Here is a 19,422-nt window from a genome sequence, read left to right as displayed (position 1 = left end):
AAACAAACGAACAGTTGAAACAGAAGCTTTTGTTTTTTATCTCAACATCATTACCATTGTTAAATGGACACCTATTTATTTTTATTTTTTTAGAAAAGGCCTTTATTTAAATATGTAACTTCAGTATTTTGCAGATCAAAAGTTAAATGAAACTTTCAATTCCAATTAAATCATAGTTTGATGCAGTTGACAAAGCAAAATATTTGGAAATATACAGTACAGTGTGGAGGAAATTGGGCTCAATCCTGCAGACCCCGAAAAACACAACTTCTATTAACTTCTATGAAATATTCACTTGCGTAAAGAGCGCGGGCTAAAGTCCAAGCATCTCTACAATGAAGCAGAAACATTGTTTTGAAATGTATCTGAATGGCATATATATAGACAAAACAATATTTTATAATAGCCAAATCCTGGTAAGATGCAGAAGGCTAATGCTACCCCTTTATGTTAAACAACCATCTGCTTGGAATCTTACTATAATGCACTGTAAATATTTGTTATAGCACAATTACCCCGAGAACTGTAATTACTAGTGGTTTTTGGCAGTTTAACAAGTAGTGGTTATAGATGACTGGCTTCCATTAAAGCTAAATGACAGAAATCAGCTCAACTTAAATGGCACAATAGAACAGTTTTTCATCAATCTTTCCTGTCTTTCCAGAAGATCTGATTTTTCAAAACTGCTGGTTTTGTTTCAGTGTATCTCCACTAGTGATTTTTCACTTTTCAAATCTATAAACTCATCTTAAATTCGCACTGCTTATTAGCAGCCAGAATGGTAAGATAAATGTGAAACAAGGTCTGTTTCAGAGTTTCTGTGCTTGAGCCTTCTGGTAAGGCAAGTGGCATTCAAGTCTATGTAAAGGGAAGGGACTTCCTTGAAGCATCCTATTGTTGATTGAATTTGGTTAATTACAAATAAGATTAGTAAATAATGAAACTAGCCTGTAGCTATGCACCTTTCCATCATGCTATGTGTCACTTTATAGAGGTTACACATTTGGAAGTTAACAGATGGTGAGGCACAATACACACCTGTTCTGCTGTGAACATATTTAAAATATGGTCCAATTTTCTTTTATAATTAATTGTTACCTCCCTTACCCACTATAGACCATAAATGTTTTATTTTATCTCTCTGCTTTTATTATGTACTTCTAATATGTGTTATGAACAAGGCTTGAAAAATATACTAGACAGCTACAAGTCAGGGACCAATGTTAAAGGTATTTCAAATGGGGCCCAGACCCTGCTGTTTAGAAGGACACTGAAATTGGTTCATCTACCACGGTCTGAAATTGACAAAGCTCTTAACAACTTCACTCTTCTACAGTTTGTGATTAGACCTGGTCTAGGGTTTTCTGAGGTAACAGAGTTTTTGTCAGAAAATGGCAATTTGCCCAACCAGAGCTGTTCCATGGAAATAAGGCAGCTTGCCTGGTGGGTTGCTGGGGACCCAGGGTTTCCAGGGTCAGTGGCTCTGGGACAGTCCCACAATGTGGAATGCTCTATGGCCAGGGACCTCAGGACTTCTGGCTTCATGCCTCAGAGCCAGGAGCTTGGAAGCCCTAAAGCCTGACTTCAGCTGAAGTCCTCAGGACTTCCTGGAAGTTCTGGGATGCCTTCCATGATCTCTGACTCTGGGGCAGCCCTGCAAGCAGACTGCCCCAGGCTGGGGACCTTATGGTTTCCAGGTCTCCCAAGCCAGTTGGCTCCCTGGGCTGCTTGACTCATGCAGGTAGCTAATTCAGCTTCCTTGAGAGTTGGGGGTTGCCCCAAAGCTGCAGACCCTGGAAACCCTGTCAGCTGAGACATAATTCTTGTCAATTTCACACTGCTCTTCCTGGTGGGCAGAAGTGAAACTGAAAAGAATCAGCTTCTGGGGGCTTAGGGAGAATTTTTTTATTTCATAAATACAATGTATTGATGTTTCTGAAAAGAATTTTTTTTGTGAATTTTCTGCTTCATGGAAATTTTTTTAAAAATTTGGTTTAATTTGAATTGGAAAAAAACCAAATTCCAAAATTTCCCACAAACTGGAATTTCCAAGCCAATGCTAGTTGAGATATCTCTATGCATCAGCCCAGCTAGCAGCACTGTCCACCTGCAGGCTCTGGGTATGCCTTCACCCGAGCTGGAAGATATGATTTCCAGCTCAAATAGAGATACCCGCCTAGATGATTGAGCTACTGTGTAAGAAATGGAAGTGTAGCCATGAGAGAGGCTAGCCACCCTGAATACATCCCTATGGTTTCAGACAGGATCATCTCAGGGCAGCTAAGCGCTCATGCTGCTGAGGCTACACTTCTATTTTAGCTGGTTAGATGAGTCACAGCTAGCTGGATAAGTCTACTTGAGCTGGAGATTACAGCTCCAGTGTAGACCTACCCTCAGGAAAGTAGCAATGCATCAGATTCTATTCACTTCACATTTGGCGGGTTACCTTCACACCCATAAAGAATATAAGCTAATTTTTTAAAGAAGGCTTGAATTCACCAAAAATTGATAGCTTTGTCAGGAAAAGTTTTCAACTAATCACTGATGAGAGGGAGAGCGAATTTTTCAATATTAAACGCGTATTTTACATAAATACGTACTCTCCGCAAGCATTTTTGCTTCCAAAACTCATATTTTTAATTTAATTTTTTTTAGTGGCCAAAATGTAGATTAGAATGGCAGGAAATCAAATTAAATAGCTCACAAATGTAAATTTTAAATGACTGCTCTTTGGGGAAGGGATTGTGTCTCACTATATAATAAGTCACATCAACAACAACAAGAAAAGCTTTTCAGTTAAAAATTAAATGTAAGCCAGTAAAGGGCTCAGTGTGACTCCAGGCTTTCCCATTGTGAACATCTCCAACTTCACACTTGAACATCTTTTTTAAAAAAATCCAGCGTTATTTAACTGCAGTCTTGTTTAATTCTATTTTATCTGCATCCATAAAAATCTCTTCTTTGATGTGTCTATAGTACATCCCAATACTTCAAAACATTTTAATGGTTGCTATGTGAAAGTGGTGATTAATTATGTCATCAGTGTGAGATTTGGACTTCGATATATTTTTTAGTTAAACCAGAGAAAAGGTTAAGTTTATTCAAGAGAATTTTTCATTAGGATTTGAGCTTGTCCCTATAATATAATATTCGAATGGATATGATTTACATTTGAAACCCCATAAACATTATAAATATCAGCTGTAGCTCTGTGAGTGCAAATGCTTCGGTTCTTACTTTGGCTCCCTGACAGCATGTTAGTGGTAATGACAATACAATATATACAGTAACATTGTCCCAGGGCACATTGTAACAATATAATGATCAACTTGTAACAAAAGACAGCAGACTCATTAAATGCAAGATTAACCCCACCACACACAAAACAAACACCGATAATATTTCTATATTGCAGTACCTCTCCTCCATCAAAAGAAATCATGGCAGTCTGAGATGACTGTTCTATTGCCTTCTGCTAAAGGTACATCCCAGAATTTGCCAGACCCCCTTCACCAGTATTGTAAGTATCCCTAAATGGCATCCCCACATGGGGATTGTGTCAGGCTACCCTTACCACCAACCTTGGGGATGGGAGCACGATGACTTCTTCCAGCTGTACCATGGTCCCTGTTTCCTGTCATCCAGGTAATGCATCCCCCCCAAAGGGGACTTCTCTAAGTCTGGTTAGAGCCAGACTGTGGCTTTAAGTCACTAACTGGGAAGTGGCTGCATTTTGGGATGTGGTGAGATGTCATGCAGCAGGAGGCTTTGGTGAAGGGCATGCTGGAGTGTATGCTCTGTCTATCTTTGAAAGGACACAGCAAGGACTCCCATCATTCACTGGTTCACTCTCCCTGCCTTGGGCATATGGAGGACAAGACTACGACCCTGCCTGCCCTTACTCTCACTGTGAAGAGCGAGTCATCATCTAACTCTAATTCTCACCATGGGCAATAAAGCCATGACCAACAACATTTAAAAAAACATGCAATATGAAAGTGATCTTGCCTTTAGCACTGCACCCCTCCTTGATAAACCCACTGCCAGACTGCCCCAGTCTAGGATGGGTACACTTCCTAACCAGCTACTAAAGATCTTCCTCAGCTTTTCTGCTGAAAAAAGGCCCACCAAGCTGCATGTAGTGACCAAATTCCTCTTTGGAGGCAATTTTCGGGGAAGGGGGATTTAAAACCTGCCACCAGATGTCTGATTAAGCAAGATGGTTATTGCAAATATGTTTTTAATGTGCGTGAATCATGGCTTGGACACTTACAGTTTGGTCTGTCAATGGTGGAAGCACAATTTGTTTTTCTATTTTGTTCAAGACTGATTTCCACAGCTCTTTCAAAACCCGTTTCAGAACGGTCTTCTCACAGATTTTCGCAGAGAGACTTAAACTGGAATAAAATAAAACACAGGCTGGTCTCCAAATCTAGCATTAAAACATCAAAGGCTCTGAATTAACATAAACTCAGATTAATGGCTACCTTGTGTTAGAGTGTCTCGGAACAACTACACCGATAAAGCCCTTTTGAGATCAATGTTATTTCACAGCATTATTCATATGGATTTTTGAACATTTACAATCTTGTCTTCCAGATTAGAAACAAACATTCCATATAAATATCCCGCAACCCTTTTACCATGCTTCTGGTATCCAAAATGTATCCAATTGTGCCCTATTTATTAAAAATGAAACAAAGTTTTAACTGTAAAGTTATGCTCTGATTGGTATAGTTAAAAAGTAAAACTTAAAGGGTTATTGTGAAATTAGTTTCTACTTAAAAAGAAAAATCTCCTTTATCGTCCTAGGTTGCTTCTGTAACATTGAAACAGCTTGTGAGATCAGTCACAAATTTAGAGCAGACTCCTTGAAATCCTTACTGTTATGCATACATATTTCCTCAATGAGAGTAGTAAATGAGACTACTCAGTAGTAAGAATAGGCTCTGTAATAAGTGTTTTGGGGACCACTTCCCCATCACAGGTATTTTAGTATAGAAGAGAGTATTCATGAAACATGCTATATGTGGAATTAAGCATCTTTTACTGCAACGCACAGACATGAGAAAATCTTCTGTTTATTCTTTAAAAATACTGCAATTTGTAAGTATGTATGTGGGGAGTCATAATATTATGTAAGTGTTGTTCATGTTCAAAAGCATATCACATAGAGGATATATAAATCACATCATAGTTATGTAAATGTATCAATTCGTATTTCTATCTATTAGTAGGAATGCATATGAAAAGTGATTGTAACAGAGAAATAATTACAGCAGAAATCACATGCATTTGCAAGCCAGATGATACTCCTTAGAAGTGTATGTATCTAAGTTCCTTGTTTTGTGGATATGTTGGCTTGGATTACATTTACATTTAACTGTACATCTAAATGTTATAAAAATGGTGGTGCCCCTTTGGCCAGACTTTAAAACCTCTTTTAAAAAATTAAAGTTTTATTTGTTTATATTTCAAGGAAGGTGTGTTAGGTGCCTTCATTATATATTGATTTGAGGTTGGATTTAATAGGAGAATCAAATGGGGGCATTCCCTTCATACCATTCAAGGACAGATGGTATATATTTGTGAAGATTTTTGGCCTTCATCCTCTTACAGACTTATAAGAGGATCATGTTCCTCACCTCTAAGGAAATTAAGATTAATAAAATCTGTGCTTCCAACAACTTTACATACAGGATTAGATAGTTGGCTAGAAACGAAAGGTTGACATATAGATACAGCTGCTGGAAAGCCTTCTACCAGGTTTAGGAATCTGGGTTCTGCAGCTGCCAGCATTGCACAAACAGACAGTTCCTACGATGGAGTAAATTAAGGGAAAAGAATGAGCACTTTCCACACTGCCAATTACACTGACCTGCAGTCCCAACTGACAAAGAGCCAAATAAACACGGTATATAGATTTGCTCCCAGCTTTTCCTCAGTACTCTATGGTGTATATTATATATTACATTGAACCTACACAAGCAAACTAAAAAGACTATTTCCCTCTCCCCTTGCAGCTCCCATATGGGCCCTTTTAGATTGTATTCACTTTCTCCAGATGCACTTCCTGCTTCCCTAACATAGGTCTGCAATTGCATTGGAAAAATAAGTCAATATTTCAATTTTAGGGACTCTGTCCAAGAAGTAAGCATCTAGGAAGAAATATCTACCTAAAACTCAAGTGGGGTCTATTAGTTTGGTGTTCTGGGAATCCCCTGAAGTCACACACACTCCCCAACCAGGAAACATGCTCATGTAAATTATAGTTTCAAAGTACAAAGCAGCAATCACAAATAAAAATGTCATAACCTTCTTTAAAGAAAACCAGAAGAGCGTACAAAAAGGGCCTGAGAAGCTGCAGTTACAATTGACTTTCATGGGAGTTGAGGGTGCTCAGAATCTCTGAAAACAAAGCCCGTAAGATGTCATCAACAACAGTGTAAAATTGTGAAAGAAAGAGGTGGTTACTTACCTGTAACAGCAGGTTCTTTGAGATGTGTGGTTCCTATATGTAATCCAATGTCAGTTACACATGCGCACTTTGTGCCTGGAGCCTGAGAATTTGAAAGTAGTATCCATTGATCTGTGCATGTGTCCTGGCTCACCTCATGCTTCTGACCAAGGGGATAAAGGGCAAGGTAAACCACTGCCTCTTCAGTCTCTTCTCCAACGGGATTCAGATAAGATCCAAAGCAGAGGGGAAGGAAGGTGGGTAGTAGACTACAGATGGGGACCACACATTTTGAAGAACCTCCAGTTACAAGTAAGTAACCTCCTCTTCTGCTTTGAGTGATGATCCCTATTGTATTCCACGGTGGGTGATTGACAAGGAGTACCTAAGTTGTAGGAGGAGGATGGGAGGATATAGACTGTAAGGCTGAACAGAGTACCACTGTCCTAAAGGAGGCATTTGCAGAGGAGTCCTGCACCAGGGCATAATGTCTCACAAAAGTGTGAAAGAAGCACCACAGATGTCCAGGAGGGCACCTCCTGAAGTGATGCCATAGTTATTGCTTGTGCTCTGGTGGTCTGAATTCTTATCCCATGGGGGAGAGGAAGGTGTTGAAAAAGAGTGCTAGGTGATCCCCAAATGGTGTGTGTGTGTTGGAGGAGGGGTTGGGAGATGTTGGGCTTAATGTTTCATGGCTCTTGAGCTCCCATCAAAAATAACGACAAGCCGGGGGTTGAGACTGGGATGCAAAGCCTGTTGTAGAATGAGTGAGGAAGCAGGCTTTTTGAATCCTTTGTCTCTTATGTGGTGGTTCATAGACCTCTGATGGAAAAGCTGCTGAGCCATATGTTTAGATCTGAATGATGGATGGTGAAACTTCCTCTTAGGGGTAGGTGTGTGTATATTCCCAATGAGTGGAGGGTACTTCTAGAGCACTTCAGAGTATGTAGGGACTTGTCCATCTTCTGGTTGAAGAGGTGTTATTTATCAAAGGGGAGGTCCTTGAGGGTATTCCCTCTCCAGGGAACCTGATGCATGGAGCCATGACTCCCTATGCATGATGATAGCGGCAGCCATATCTCTAGAGGAAGTATCAGCACTATTGACAGCAGATTGGAGAGTGGTCTTGGCTATCAGTTTGCCTTCATCTATTAGAGGTTGGAAACAAGCTCTGTCTTGCTATAAAATGCTGTCAGTAAATTCTGCATAATTCAGGAAATCATATTTAGCCATTTGTGCCTGGTAATTGGCTATCCTGAACTGGAGGCTGGATGATGAGAAGACCTTTCTCCCCAGTAGATCCAGGCATTTGCCCTCTTTATCAGTGGGAGCAGACTGGAGATTTTGCTGTCTAGCCCTTTCAGAAGCAGCCTGGAACATCAGTGAATTGGGACCGGCGTGAGACAATAAAACATTTGCTCCTTTGGCCAGCAGATAATAATGCTTCTCTGTCCATTTGGGAGTAGGAGCGCAGGTGGCAAGGGTGTGCCAAATTGTCCTAGCTGGCTCCAGTACGGCTTCATTAATGGGGAGAGTTATTCGGCTGTATCTGGATGGGTGGAGGATGTCTAAGAATTTGTGCTTGGAGTCCTAGACCTCATCAGGAGGAATCTGAAGTTCTCTAGCAACTCTGTGAAGAAGCTCCTAGAACTGCCTGAAGTCATGGGGAGGGGAAAGGAATAGGAGTCACTCCCATCATCTGCAGATGAAGATGACAGTCTTACTGGTAACAACGGAACTGCCAGATCCAGAGAGTAATGTTCCTCTTCCTCTGTTTGGTGGCAGATCTGAACGTCCCCTTAGAAGGGATGCAAGGGGTGACTCACTGGCAAATTAGATCAACTCTACAGCGGGGTACTGATCCCAAAGCCCCCAATATGGCCAGTCGGAGGGGATCACTAGGTGGTCGTGGGGGCCCCTATAGCATGGCGTACCAACAGCTCAGAGTTAGATGAGGCAGAGGTTAGTTCCAAACAGGCGCAGGTCTTTTGAGTTGTGGAGGATAGGTAGTATAGGAAAAGAAAGGTTTCTTGGGTGGTTTGGAATCTCCTGATGAAGAGAAAGCGGATTCCAATTCCAGCGGTGGTACCATTGGTGCTGTTGGAGGGGAGATGTATTCCGCATATGGGATGGGTGATAAACTCTTTCCAGCAGTCAACTTCCTTGGTGGTGGTGTTGTCTCCCTGGTGATGGAAGCTATTCCAGATCCAGGACAGCAAAAACGTCCTGTGGGGCAGAAACGGATTCAGACCTCCCCAGTGGGAGGAGGTTCCACTTGTTCGAGCTGCCAGAGTCGGCGAGGAGGGTGGTCCCAGAAGTTGATTGTGATTGTACTTCATTGGTGCCAATGGATCCTGGGGTTTAGGAGGTTCTGAGAATGATGGTACCGATGGAACGTGATCTAGTACTGATGGAGGCCAATGCTCATGGGCTTTCTTATAATGCCTCTGGGACTTAGGATGTACTAAGCCCTCATGCGTCAGACTGATGGGCTTACTTAGAGATGAATCTGACTTCTTTGAAGTGGATTTTGAGCAAGAATTAGACTCATGCTTATGAGAGGGCTTCTTGGGTTCCCGCCTATGAGGGGTAGATTCTCCCACATCAGAGTTGGACTTTGCAGCAGGAGGTGCAAAGTGATCCAGGATGCATGTGCAGACCAACAGACACTACTTTCAAATTATCTGGGCACATGGTGTGCATGCATAACCCACAGTGGAATACAAAAGGGACTATCACTTGAATTAGCCTTTGCATTGAGCATTATAGTCAAAACACCAGAAAACCTTTTCATTCCTTGAGCAATATTTATTGAGCACAATTATTACCCTTAAAGCCAGGCATTAACCATGAGCACATATTAAAGATGGACATGCCAGTTCTGCAAAAGAGTGTTTTATCTAGACCAGAACACATCCCTTTGTATAAAATACCAACTTGGTATAAATGTAATCCTCATGTCAAGAAAACAAACCATGTAAAACATTCATATTTTTAGGAAAAGACCTGATTGTGAAAAGGAATGTGTAAGGGGTTGTGTTTCATAAATCTAGGTGGTAAAGTAGGCCGTACCAATTCCACCTTTTTTCAAAGGAAAACCTGCATTGTGTCCTTAAAACTTTAGAGAAAAATGTGTTTAGTTGGAAATGTTTTAAACTTTTTATTTTTCTTAAATGGTGAAATGACAAACACTTCTGTGAACTGCAGACTTTCAACTATGTTAGTTAAATGCAAAGCTCCTAATCATTGGCGTGCGCACGGGATGTCAAATATACGGCCCGTGAACCTTTTTTATCTGGCCCACATACCTTTTTGATGTGTCCTGCGGTGCCATCTCGCTGTGCCACGCGATTTCTTGGTGGACACACCGAGCTGCCGCCAATAAAGAAGGAGCTGTGAGATTTTGCGGTGGAGACTGGGACGCCGCAAGAATTCCACCGGCGGGTAATTCAGATGTGGCCCGCCGGTGGAATTGAGTTTGACACCCATGATAAAGATGAAAATTCCTTCAGTGCACACCCTAATGAAATGTGCAGTGTACACCTATGCTCCTAATATAGTTGCTGTGTAAGTGATAAAATGCATTATGTACCAACCTGAAATCAAAGGACCTTGATAAATTGATTATTTATACTAGAAGCCATTTGAGTATAGAATATTTTTATATTAATTGGGAATTAATTAAATTGGTTAACTAGGCATGGTAAAACAAGCTCCCTAACCAATTCAGGAAAACAAGAAGAGTCATCTCTCCAAAAGAATCAAAAACTTCTTTAATAAGTATTAAATTTAAGACACTAAAAATTACTGAATTTTTAAAAAACTGTTTTGGGAACTAAAAACTTAAGTATACTAAATTTTAACTATAACGAACAGAAATATTCAGACTTTCTGAAATCAGAATTTCATTTCCTGTCAAACTCCAATAGAATTGTAGGACTATCTCACAAATTGGACTAAATAAAAAGAAAGTTAAAACTAACGTTAAAATTATCTGATGCTTTCCTTTCAGAAGAACAACAAAGTCTATCAGCAGAGTGTTGCATATTCATTAGGCAGACTGCATGTTCAGGAGCTGAAGGTGTCACCTAGGTCCAACCCCAAGACCATAGAGCCCAATGAAAGAGTGACAGCAACCAACTTGGAATCTATGCAAGCCCGAAAGAGGTGTGTGTTCATATACAATTCCCTGGAAACAAGAAGGAAAGGGGTATAAAAAAAATCTCTGAAGTGAGCATCCCTCACCTCAGCTCTGCTGCTGGCTATCCTGCTTAAACAACAAGCACTGCACAACTCATCTTGCCCATCTGTATGAGTAAGCTCCTACTGACAGCTAAGAAGAACAGAGAAGACACCAACCCAAGAAAAACCAGCTCAAGACTTCAACATGGATTGGTGAGAGAAAGTTAACTAAAACACTATCAGTGGATTAGAGTTAAAAACTCTTGTAATAATTTTTGTTGAGACATGGAAATGCTGTTGTAATTTAATATTAAAAAATTCTCCTGTTAATCACCAAATGGTTAGACTGTGTATTCTGGAGAGGAGACGGGTAAACATTGGTAAACAGAGAAATAGTGGGATTTAATTGGATTAAGATTCCTAATACTGGCTAATTATCTTGTTTTAAAACAGCTCCTTAAATGGCTTATTATAAGTAACTGATTTCATAGGATTTAGGTAGGATTGCTTACTTTGCCCAACTATAAACTTTTTAGCTTATCAATAATATACCAAACAGGACCTAAAATATTTTTAATAATTTTTAAAATAAAATTACTTGGCATTCAGCAATTTAAAATGACCCCTTTTCACGCTTACATTTTGTCCAGGAAATCCATGAGAGGTCGCAGCATGATCTCAGCATCGATGGCTGCACTGTTCTTATTGGCTGATATGTTTCCATTTCCTCTCATTTGATTTAGCTCAAAGCTCATCTGTCTCACACACTCCTCAATAACAAGATGGAAACTAAAGAGAAAAAAAGAGAGGAGGAATTATAGGATAGCAGACCATTTACATTCTGCTACATCAACTTCACTGATGAACACAAAATCATGTGTGAGCACATATAAGGCCCACATACTTAAGGCACTGTATGCTTTAGAAATTTTGAAAATAAAAGTTTCCAAGGAATTATAGTTCATATAAGGCCAAATAATATTCTTACCATTGCCTTTTGTATTTTGTCTTCCTTTTACACTGTCCACCTCGCTATAGCAGTACTAGTAATTACTTTCTGATAGGAATTACACAGTAAGGTGAATCAAGAGATTTAAACTAAGGTCTGATGACTGTTAAGATAGATATCAGTGTTAGCCAGCACAATTACTCCAGTTTTTAGTTTTGGTGAGAGGGGATTACAGACACAAGTTCTATTTATGTGTATTTTTAAAGGGGATATTGTCAAATGTTTTCTCTTTTTGGTAAATTTTACACTGGTGTCAATATTCTCTTGGAAGATAGAAAATAACAAGACTTCTATCAGTTTGTCCCTATTTGACTAAATTGGACTTTTTCTTGTCATGACTCATGCCAACACAGCAAAGTTTTGTTTACTACTTTATAACAAGTTAAGAGAGTAAAAATATTTGTACTGTTTCATAAACCTTCTTGCCAGATGCATTTCATGGGAACATTTGGTGTTTTAAATTCAAAAGCGGGGAAAGATTTTCTATTCTGAAGAACTGACTTTTACGCAGCTGAAAAACTACAGGAAACTGGGGACTGGAAGGGCTGTATATGCCCTTGCCTGAAGAAAATGGGTGTTGGGAATGAAAGCTTTTCTTAATTCCCCAGCAAGTGGGTTTCCCTATTCAGTTTACTTCTTGTTTTTCTGGAGGTTGTTCATTTCTCTTCCCATCTAGTAGTAACTCTGGGCTGGTTCACACTTACCGCGCGATTCGGCAGTAGTCGACGGGAGTTACAGAAACTACGCAGAGTAGTTTGCGTAATGCTCTGCTTCCCTTCTGCGCGCTGTTCTCACTGCGCTGAGCCACAGCACTACTCTAGTTGAGGAGGTGGACTTACTCAGTCGACTTCCTGATCGATTGAGCAGGTCTCACTGACCGCTCAATCGATCAAGAAAGATCAATCTGGTGGTGGTGATTTTGCCACTGTCAGTCTGAACATAGGCTCTCTGACAAAAAATCTAGGAATTACATGGGGGCAATATTGCCATAGTGAAGACTTCAAGTGGTATATTTAAGCAATGCAAAACACTGAGTATTCAGAGTCTGCATCTGAGAAGCAAAAGAGGTTAAGTACTTTGTTTATCCAGAGTACCACGACAGAGGCAATAAATATGATAATCAATCCTAAATGCACTCATAGACAAATGGAATAGATAAGCTTGTTGCTAAAGAATCTAGAAAAAAACAAAGAATTGGTAAAAGAACAAACTAACTAAAAACAGACAATGAAAAATCCCAGCTATTGTGCTTCACCACAAAAACCCAACATAAACAAACCACAGGAACACATCTGATTGGTAAGAAAAGAGGCTTTTCCAGTGATGTCTACTCACAAACCAACTTGGAAATGGTTTTCCTATCACATAACAGAGATCCATATTATTAATATGAATAAAGGGGAGCACATAAACCAATGCACAGCACAGTTGCTTTCCCAGTTCATCAGTAGAATTCTTGTGGCTGCCACGAAAAGTGCTCTCAAAGCACTTGGATGCTCTCAAAGCCACCTCTTTTCTCATTCAGATTATGCAGGGAGTGGGTATCCCCTAGTACTTAAACTGCTGCATCTTGTTCAACCAAAATTAGCTGAGGCAATGGTGGTTGCTTGGAGCAGTAGACAACTCCATCCTCAGTGAACTGCTGCCACGCTTATTAGCTCAACATGGCCATGTGGGCAGCCTCTAGATGAATGAGATAAGATTTAGAGGTGGTAAAAAGCCTCCTAGACAAGTTTTACTTCGTTTTCTTCAGAATAAGCCTGTGAAGCTACCTGGGTGCCGTTCTGCTGATTTTTGGCTAGAGGGTGTCACAGGCACAAAATGTGGACATTGGTATGGACAAATTTAAGGGAGAAGAAAGCACATGAGAAATGCACAAAGCCAAATTGGGGGCACTTTGACCAGTTCTGGTAATGGTATCGTTGATATATCCCTGCGAATGAGGGTTATTGGATGATTGGTGCTAATTCTCCTGGCTTTTCTGCAGAAGAGTGAAAAATGTCATAGGCTCTTATGACCACTTGTTCTTATCTTAACAAAATGGTAGATATTTTCTTTAAATTAAAAAAGCGATTTCACCCAGAAGATTAGGAAAAGTCAAACATGGGGCTTCATCTACTTGACAGTGACCTTTTAAAACAGGGAGAGAATAGACCCCAGGGAGCTAGTATAGGTATTATCTACCATTTCATTCTTAGCTGACATTTTCCCTTCTTACTAAGTCACCTCATTTTCCTTCAGCGTGTTAATGAGCTGAGGCAGCCATGATTCTTCCTCAGTTGTATTTATTCAAACCAAGAGCAGCATCCTTTTCCATAGTTAATGAATCCACACACACAAAAGGAAAATGATCTGCACAGATGGTACGTTTATGGCACTAACTATTACTGAGCAACTAAAAATTTCACCCACCTACCACCGTTACAGAGATTCTGAACAATCACTTTCTTTAATATTCCTTTCCAAGCAAAGGCAAAACAGCCTTATGCCTTTTGCTTCCAAAAGCAAGACACAGCTATGTTGCTGGTATAGTGCAAGCCTCGTTCTGGTCAGCAGCATGCACACTGATTCAAGAGTAAGGCTAACTAGTTGATTCCAGCAGATCAGACACTGGCAGAGCAAATGACCCAAGAAGGCCATGCACAGTGACCATCTGAAGAAGGGTAGATTCAGGCAGGCTACCTGCATATGGCAGGCCCCTGGATAAAACTATCAGGGAATCAAAACACACACATACAGTAAAAGAGAGATTGAACATTGAGTTACTTAAGAACAAATCAAGCCATTTTTATCTTCCAGAAGCAGAGAGTAAAATTGGCAGCTGTGTCACTATAACACATATGTTATAGCACACACTAGTTTTCATGTCTTTTGGAGGTGAAGATACTGCTGTGCTTGCCAAAATGTACAGACAGACATACATACACGTACATTCAGTGGATCTTGTTACACTGGAGCAAGCTGTGTGTGAAAAAACATACAATCACCCAATCTAGTCAATGGATTAGCTTTTGGATATGCACATTTCTGCCTGGTTTGAGGCACAATGGAGTATTTTTAATGGTTGCCATCACTGTAGTACAGATTCTTTAAGTATATTTATTACCTTGCACCATAGGCGATGCTGAGCTCATCCAGTACGCTACTGAGTTTCACCTGAAGTTCTTTGAGAACAACACTAGCTTCAGGATCCAGCTAGAAAGAAATTGAGTAATGTTATTTTTATGCATTCTTATCACATGCAGTCTATTTCTCTGTTACAGTTAATGGATTAGGCATTACATACATTCATTACACTGCACTACTAGAAAACAAATACGGAAACACCAACAATAAGGAATTGTTTAATTAGCCTTTATGTCCAATTAATGTAGCACTAACAGTGCAAAATAAATTGTTCAAATGAAATAAGAAAGGATTACCTTACATCAAAACAAAAGAGTAGCATTAATGGTTCTATGGGATTGCTATACAAAGTGTTAACAGTCCACAAGATTATTAGAAGTCCAGAAATCACTTAGGCGAAGGTGATATATGCTAGATAGAACAAGAAGATCACATATGAAAATGGCAACTGTGCTCGTTTTAATAACAAATTTGTTTTATTCTTTTGTACGTAGTACTCTTTTGTAGGTGGCATTTTTAAAATTTACATTGTAAGTGGTTCCACAATGTTTCCACTAATGCAGCTTGGACTAGAATATCTGGCAATGAGGACAATGGCTTGAGGATCACCCAGGTTGCTTCTACTTATAGGCCAAGAGGAAAGGGAAGCTATTCATTCCTTCATTGTATTCCTTAAAGCCATTAAGACACACACAGGCTGAAAATAGCTTTCGCTCAACCATAATGCAATAAAATTCTCTGGGGAATGAGGAATGGGGGGAAAGTGCTGTTGTATGTCTAATACAGGTTCATTCTCACCTTAGGAAGAAATGGGGGACCAAGAGAGAGAATTAATTTTACATTTACATCTCTTCTCAGGTACTGTGTTAGGGATCCAGGCAAAGATATTTAACCGTAAGGCATTTATACTCTTTTGATTTTGATTTGTAATCTATTTATCTGTAATGCATTCTTTTTCAAATTTCTATCAGAAATCATTATAAATAATGTCTTGAAATTAAAAAAATTAGATTTTTGTCTCCTTGAATTTTGGAATTTAGAAAAAAATAGTTTGTGACCATCGTAGGATATGACTGATTAAAAGAATGTCAGAATAGTCATTTTAATATGAATTAATAACTGACTTCCTCTTCTTCAGTTAATTTACATTAGAATGTGCTTGAATAGTCTTTAGTGATAATTGTCACATTTTGCACCCAATCCTGCAGTAATTCCATTTGCAGAAGTCCCAATGATTTCAAAGGAAATTTTGCATTTGGAGGAAATACATAATCATGCTTTTCTGTATTTGTATTTATTTTTTATTTATTAACAGGTTCATTACTCTAGCTCCTGAGTGTTCAGATCACCTTTGTCAAATAGGTAAGCAGTATTATCTGCATTTTAGAGATGGATAACCTATGGTACAGCACCGTTAGTTGACTTAACCAAAGTCATATAGGACATCCATAGTAGAGCAGAGACAACCACCCAGATTTGCTGACTCCTAATCCTGTGTGTTAACCAAAAGACCACTCATCCACTACTTATAGTGAACGGATACCTCAAAGCCAATCAGTCAATCATGATATCATCTCTGTATGTATAGAAGCATAGAAAATCAAAGAATCATTAATAGTTTTTGAACAAAAATCTGAAATAGTTAAAGAATGGGATTGTTCTATAGACCACAGTCCAGCAAAGCCTGTACTTAACTATGAACACGAGTGGTCCAGTTGAGTAGGGCCTCTGTGGGACTACTTATGTGTTTAAAGTTAAGAAATGCATACACATTATCAGTTTGATTAATACAACCAAGGGAATGTAAATAACAAAGCAGTTTGTGAGCTCAAACCAAAACCCCGAAAGCAAACACCGCTGAAGTTTGGAGAAGTACAACTGGACCCAGATTCAAACATTGCAGTTGGTCCTCCCTCTGTAATAGGGTGAACCAAAAGGCTGGATGAGGAAGCTTGGACTCAAACCTTGTGGCTTGGACCAATCTCTAATTTTTTTTAATCTGAGAAATGTATTAATGTTGCTCTGATATTTACCAATGGAAAGTTCAGACAGGTTTTTTACCCCTCTCCTTCCTGTTGATGTTTTTCCTACAGTAAAACACAGTTTTACTGATAGTGCAAACTTCTTCCTGAATGATCTTTTTCTTTAATAAGTATGGCTGGGAAAAACAATCTAATCTCATTAAATAATTCATACTGGGAATCAATATTAGAGTTGGTTGAGTAATGCAAAGAACTTTGTGTGATTAGTTGCTCAATATGTAGAAATGAACTTGAAAGTTGCAATGCCTTTGTGTTTTCACTTTCTGTGAACATTTGAGTGATGGATCTACACTTGTGGAAAAAAAGATTTTAAGCACTTGAACTCAAATATTTACATATTGTAAATTATTAAATTTTACATCTGAGCATGCCCTCGAATGCAAACAAAAAAGTTAGAGAAGCATCTTATCCCATTCTTTGCAGCTAAGACCACAAAGGCTAATGCATGAGTATTTGTATGCACTTTGCATGCACTTTGTATGAGTGGTGTTATGATAACCAATATTTATAGACCACTAAGTGTAATGTACTTACTACATTTATCTGGAATAGGACACTGCTTGGCCAAAATGGTTTTGCTGGTGCAAATGCTAAATTTTGGCTGTGTACAGATTTTAGACACTTTAAAGTGTGTGTGCAAGTTTTAAAATTCTTAGCAGATGTTTGTGCTTTCAAAGTGCAAGAATGTTTGTGCATGCAAAACTGGAGATCCATGGACAGAAAATCCAGCTTTTTGCATACTCATAGGCCATGGTTATCAGTGCTGTGCCATTCAAAGGAGTGGAATACAAATAGTTATGCTCCTTGGTTGGATATATGTTATATCTCTATAGGCAATTCAATGAGTTTAGGATTATAGAATTACAAAATTTGGAGGTACCATCAGGTTATTTTGGTTTAATAAAAGTGAATACTCCAAACAGTAATCCGGGATTTAGCCAAGATGTGCACTTTTCACTCACTTTATTTTGGGCTCTCTGAAAGCCAACCATGTCTTGAGCATAAATTAGAGTGGCCCTCAGACAGCAGTCAGTTATTGGTGGGATGCAAAATACCCCAGCCATACTGCATTTACCCCACCTGTGCCTGCCTTTGTGTTCACAGGGAGTGGTGGTTGCTGACAAGCCTTTACGGAGTCTACAGAGCAAAGAAGTAAATTTTGGGTGGAACAGACTGTCGTGGAGAGAAAACAAAATGACCAGTGATCCCCAACTTTTCAAATCTAACATTCATTCTTCAGCTGTTTGGGTTCCATTCACAGTTCAAGCTCACATTCTACCAGAGGTTCACGTACTGCAGTTTGGGAATCCTCTGGCAGAGTGCGCAGTAGCCTGCAGCACTGATTCCTATAGGAACAACTAAGCATTATGTTATAGATGATTAAGATTATGCTCTTGAAGCTGAAATGGGATTTGCCTGTAGATTACATTATATAGCAATGCACCCTCAACGTATCATACATCTACTAGACAAACTTCTTACTGGTTATTATATTCTCTGATTTGGCATACATTCAGCAAAATTTGGTTTGCAGCAGGTTTTCCTAGCAACTGGAAAATAGAAGCATTCAACCATGCAGGATGATCAGGAGTGTGAAAATAATTTGGCATAGATATTTGGCCACCCTCCTTTATACTAAAATGAACAGATGCTAAAACAAACTTTCCTACACGTGTGGGTTCCTACACCTGCCTATATTGCATTGATGAAAAACTGTGCTTCAGTTCCCATTCTCCTACTCCTTTTTCACTGTGACAGCTTAGTCTCATTTTGATTAGGAAGCATCGTTTTTTTTTGCGTCAATACCCTTTTCGGTGGGCTGCATGGGAGCAAGAGGGCTCATTTGTATTTCTGCAATAGAGATATGTATATTGTTCTGATAATTTTATGTTAATGGCTAAGTGCCTATATTTTCTCTGTCTATGGAACTCCATGACCTGTCATTCCCAACGGGCTTGCGTTGAATGCTGGGATTGTTGTTTTATTATATGGTTTTCATTGCACCATTTGACAGGCAAACTGGTGGAACACTCTTGCTTTTAACTGATATAGGTCATCTTTTCTGATGAAAATCATATCTGTCTTGTTGTGCCTTACATGAGCTCAATGGGAAACTATTTTCACCTCGCAAGGAAACTGTTGACAGGCTTTTCTGCTTCTTTTGTTTCTTTGTGTGTACTAGTTCAATAACGTAAATTCACCAGTAGAGTTTATGTTCTTGGAATGTCTAGGAGATTAAGAATTCCAATTCAAAGGGAAACATTTTAGTGGCACTTTAAAAAGGAAAAAAGTTGAACATGAATGCACTTTCCTTCAAGAAATTCACTTGACAGGAGAACATAACATTGAATACGGGCTATGCAGGCCAAGTATTTTATGCTTCACTTCATCACTGTGGGCAAAATCTTGAGTTCTTTACTCATTTCTTACTCAAGGTAAACTCCCTAAACTGGACTTGACCTGAACTTCACCTCAAGGAATGTCAAATTTGGTATTCCCTGATTTTGCTAGAGAACATGTAGGAGGTTTCAGTGATGTCTATAGGCTCTAACACCTTAGTAGATGGGCTGAGCATGTGGAATCTCTAATAAACCCTTCCTTTATTC

The 19,422-nt window shown here is 39.3% G+C and overlaps 1 protein-coding gene and 1 long non-coding RNA gene across 5 annotated transcripts in view; one reads left to right on the top strand and one right to left on the bottom strand.

Annotated features, from left to right (window-relative positions):
• The window catches only part of LOC137158194 (uncharacterized), a 249,113-nt gene extending 238,136 nt beyond the window's left edge, over positions 1 to 10,977 (top strand). For all 4 annotated transcript variants that reach the window (XR_010921321.1, XR_010921320.1, XR_010921323.1 and 1 more), the window contains one exon: positions 10,470 to 10,977. This is a non-coding gene — a long non-coding RNA (uncharacterized lncRNA). The remainder of the gene's footprint in view (positions 1 to 10,469) is intronic.
• Positions 1 to 19,422, bottom strand: part of UNC13C (unc-13 homolog C) — a 325,566-nt gene that overhangs the window by 37,409 nt on the left and 268,735 nt on the right. Inside the window, 3 exon segments of the mRNA XM_067555862.1 lie at positions 4,274 to 4,397; positions 11,279 to 11,428; positions 14,755 to 14,843. Coding sequence (XP_067411963.1) covers positions 4,274 to 4,397; positions 11,279 to 11,428; positions 14,755 to 14,843 — 363 coding nt within the window.

Source organism: Emydura macquarii, unplaced genomic scaffold (genome assembly GCF_026122565.2).
Source record: "Emydura macquarii macquarii isolate MOO-44397 ecotype Brisbane River unplaced genomic scaffold, CSIRO-AGI_Emac_v2 contig_1644, whole genome shotgun sequence".
Classification (NCBI taxonomy): domain Eukaryota; kingdom Metazoa; phylum Chordata; order Testudines; family Chelidae; genus Emydura; species Emydura macquarii.
The sequence above is the reverse complement of the archived record's forward strand: the minus strand, read 5'-3'. Positions and strand labels throughout refer to the sequence as shown.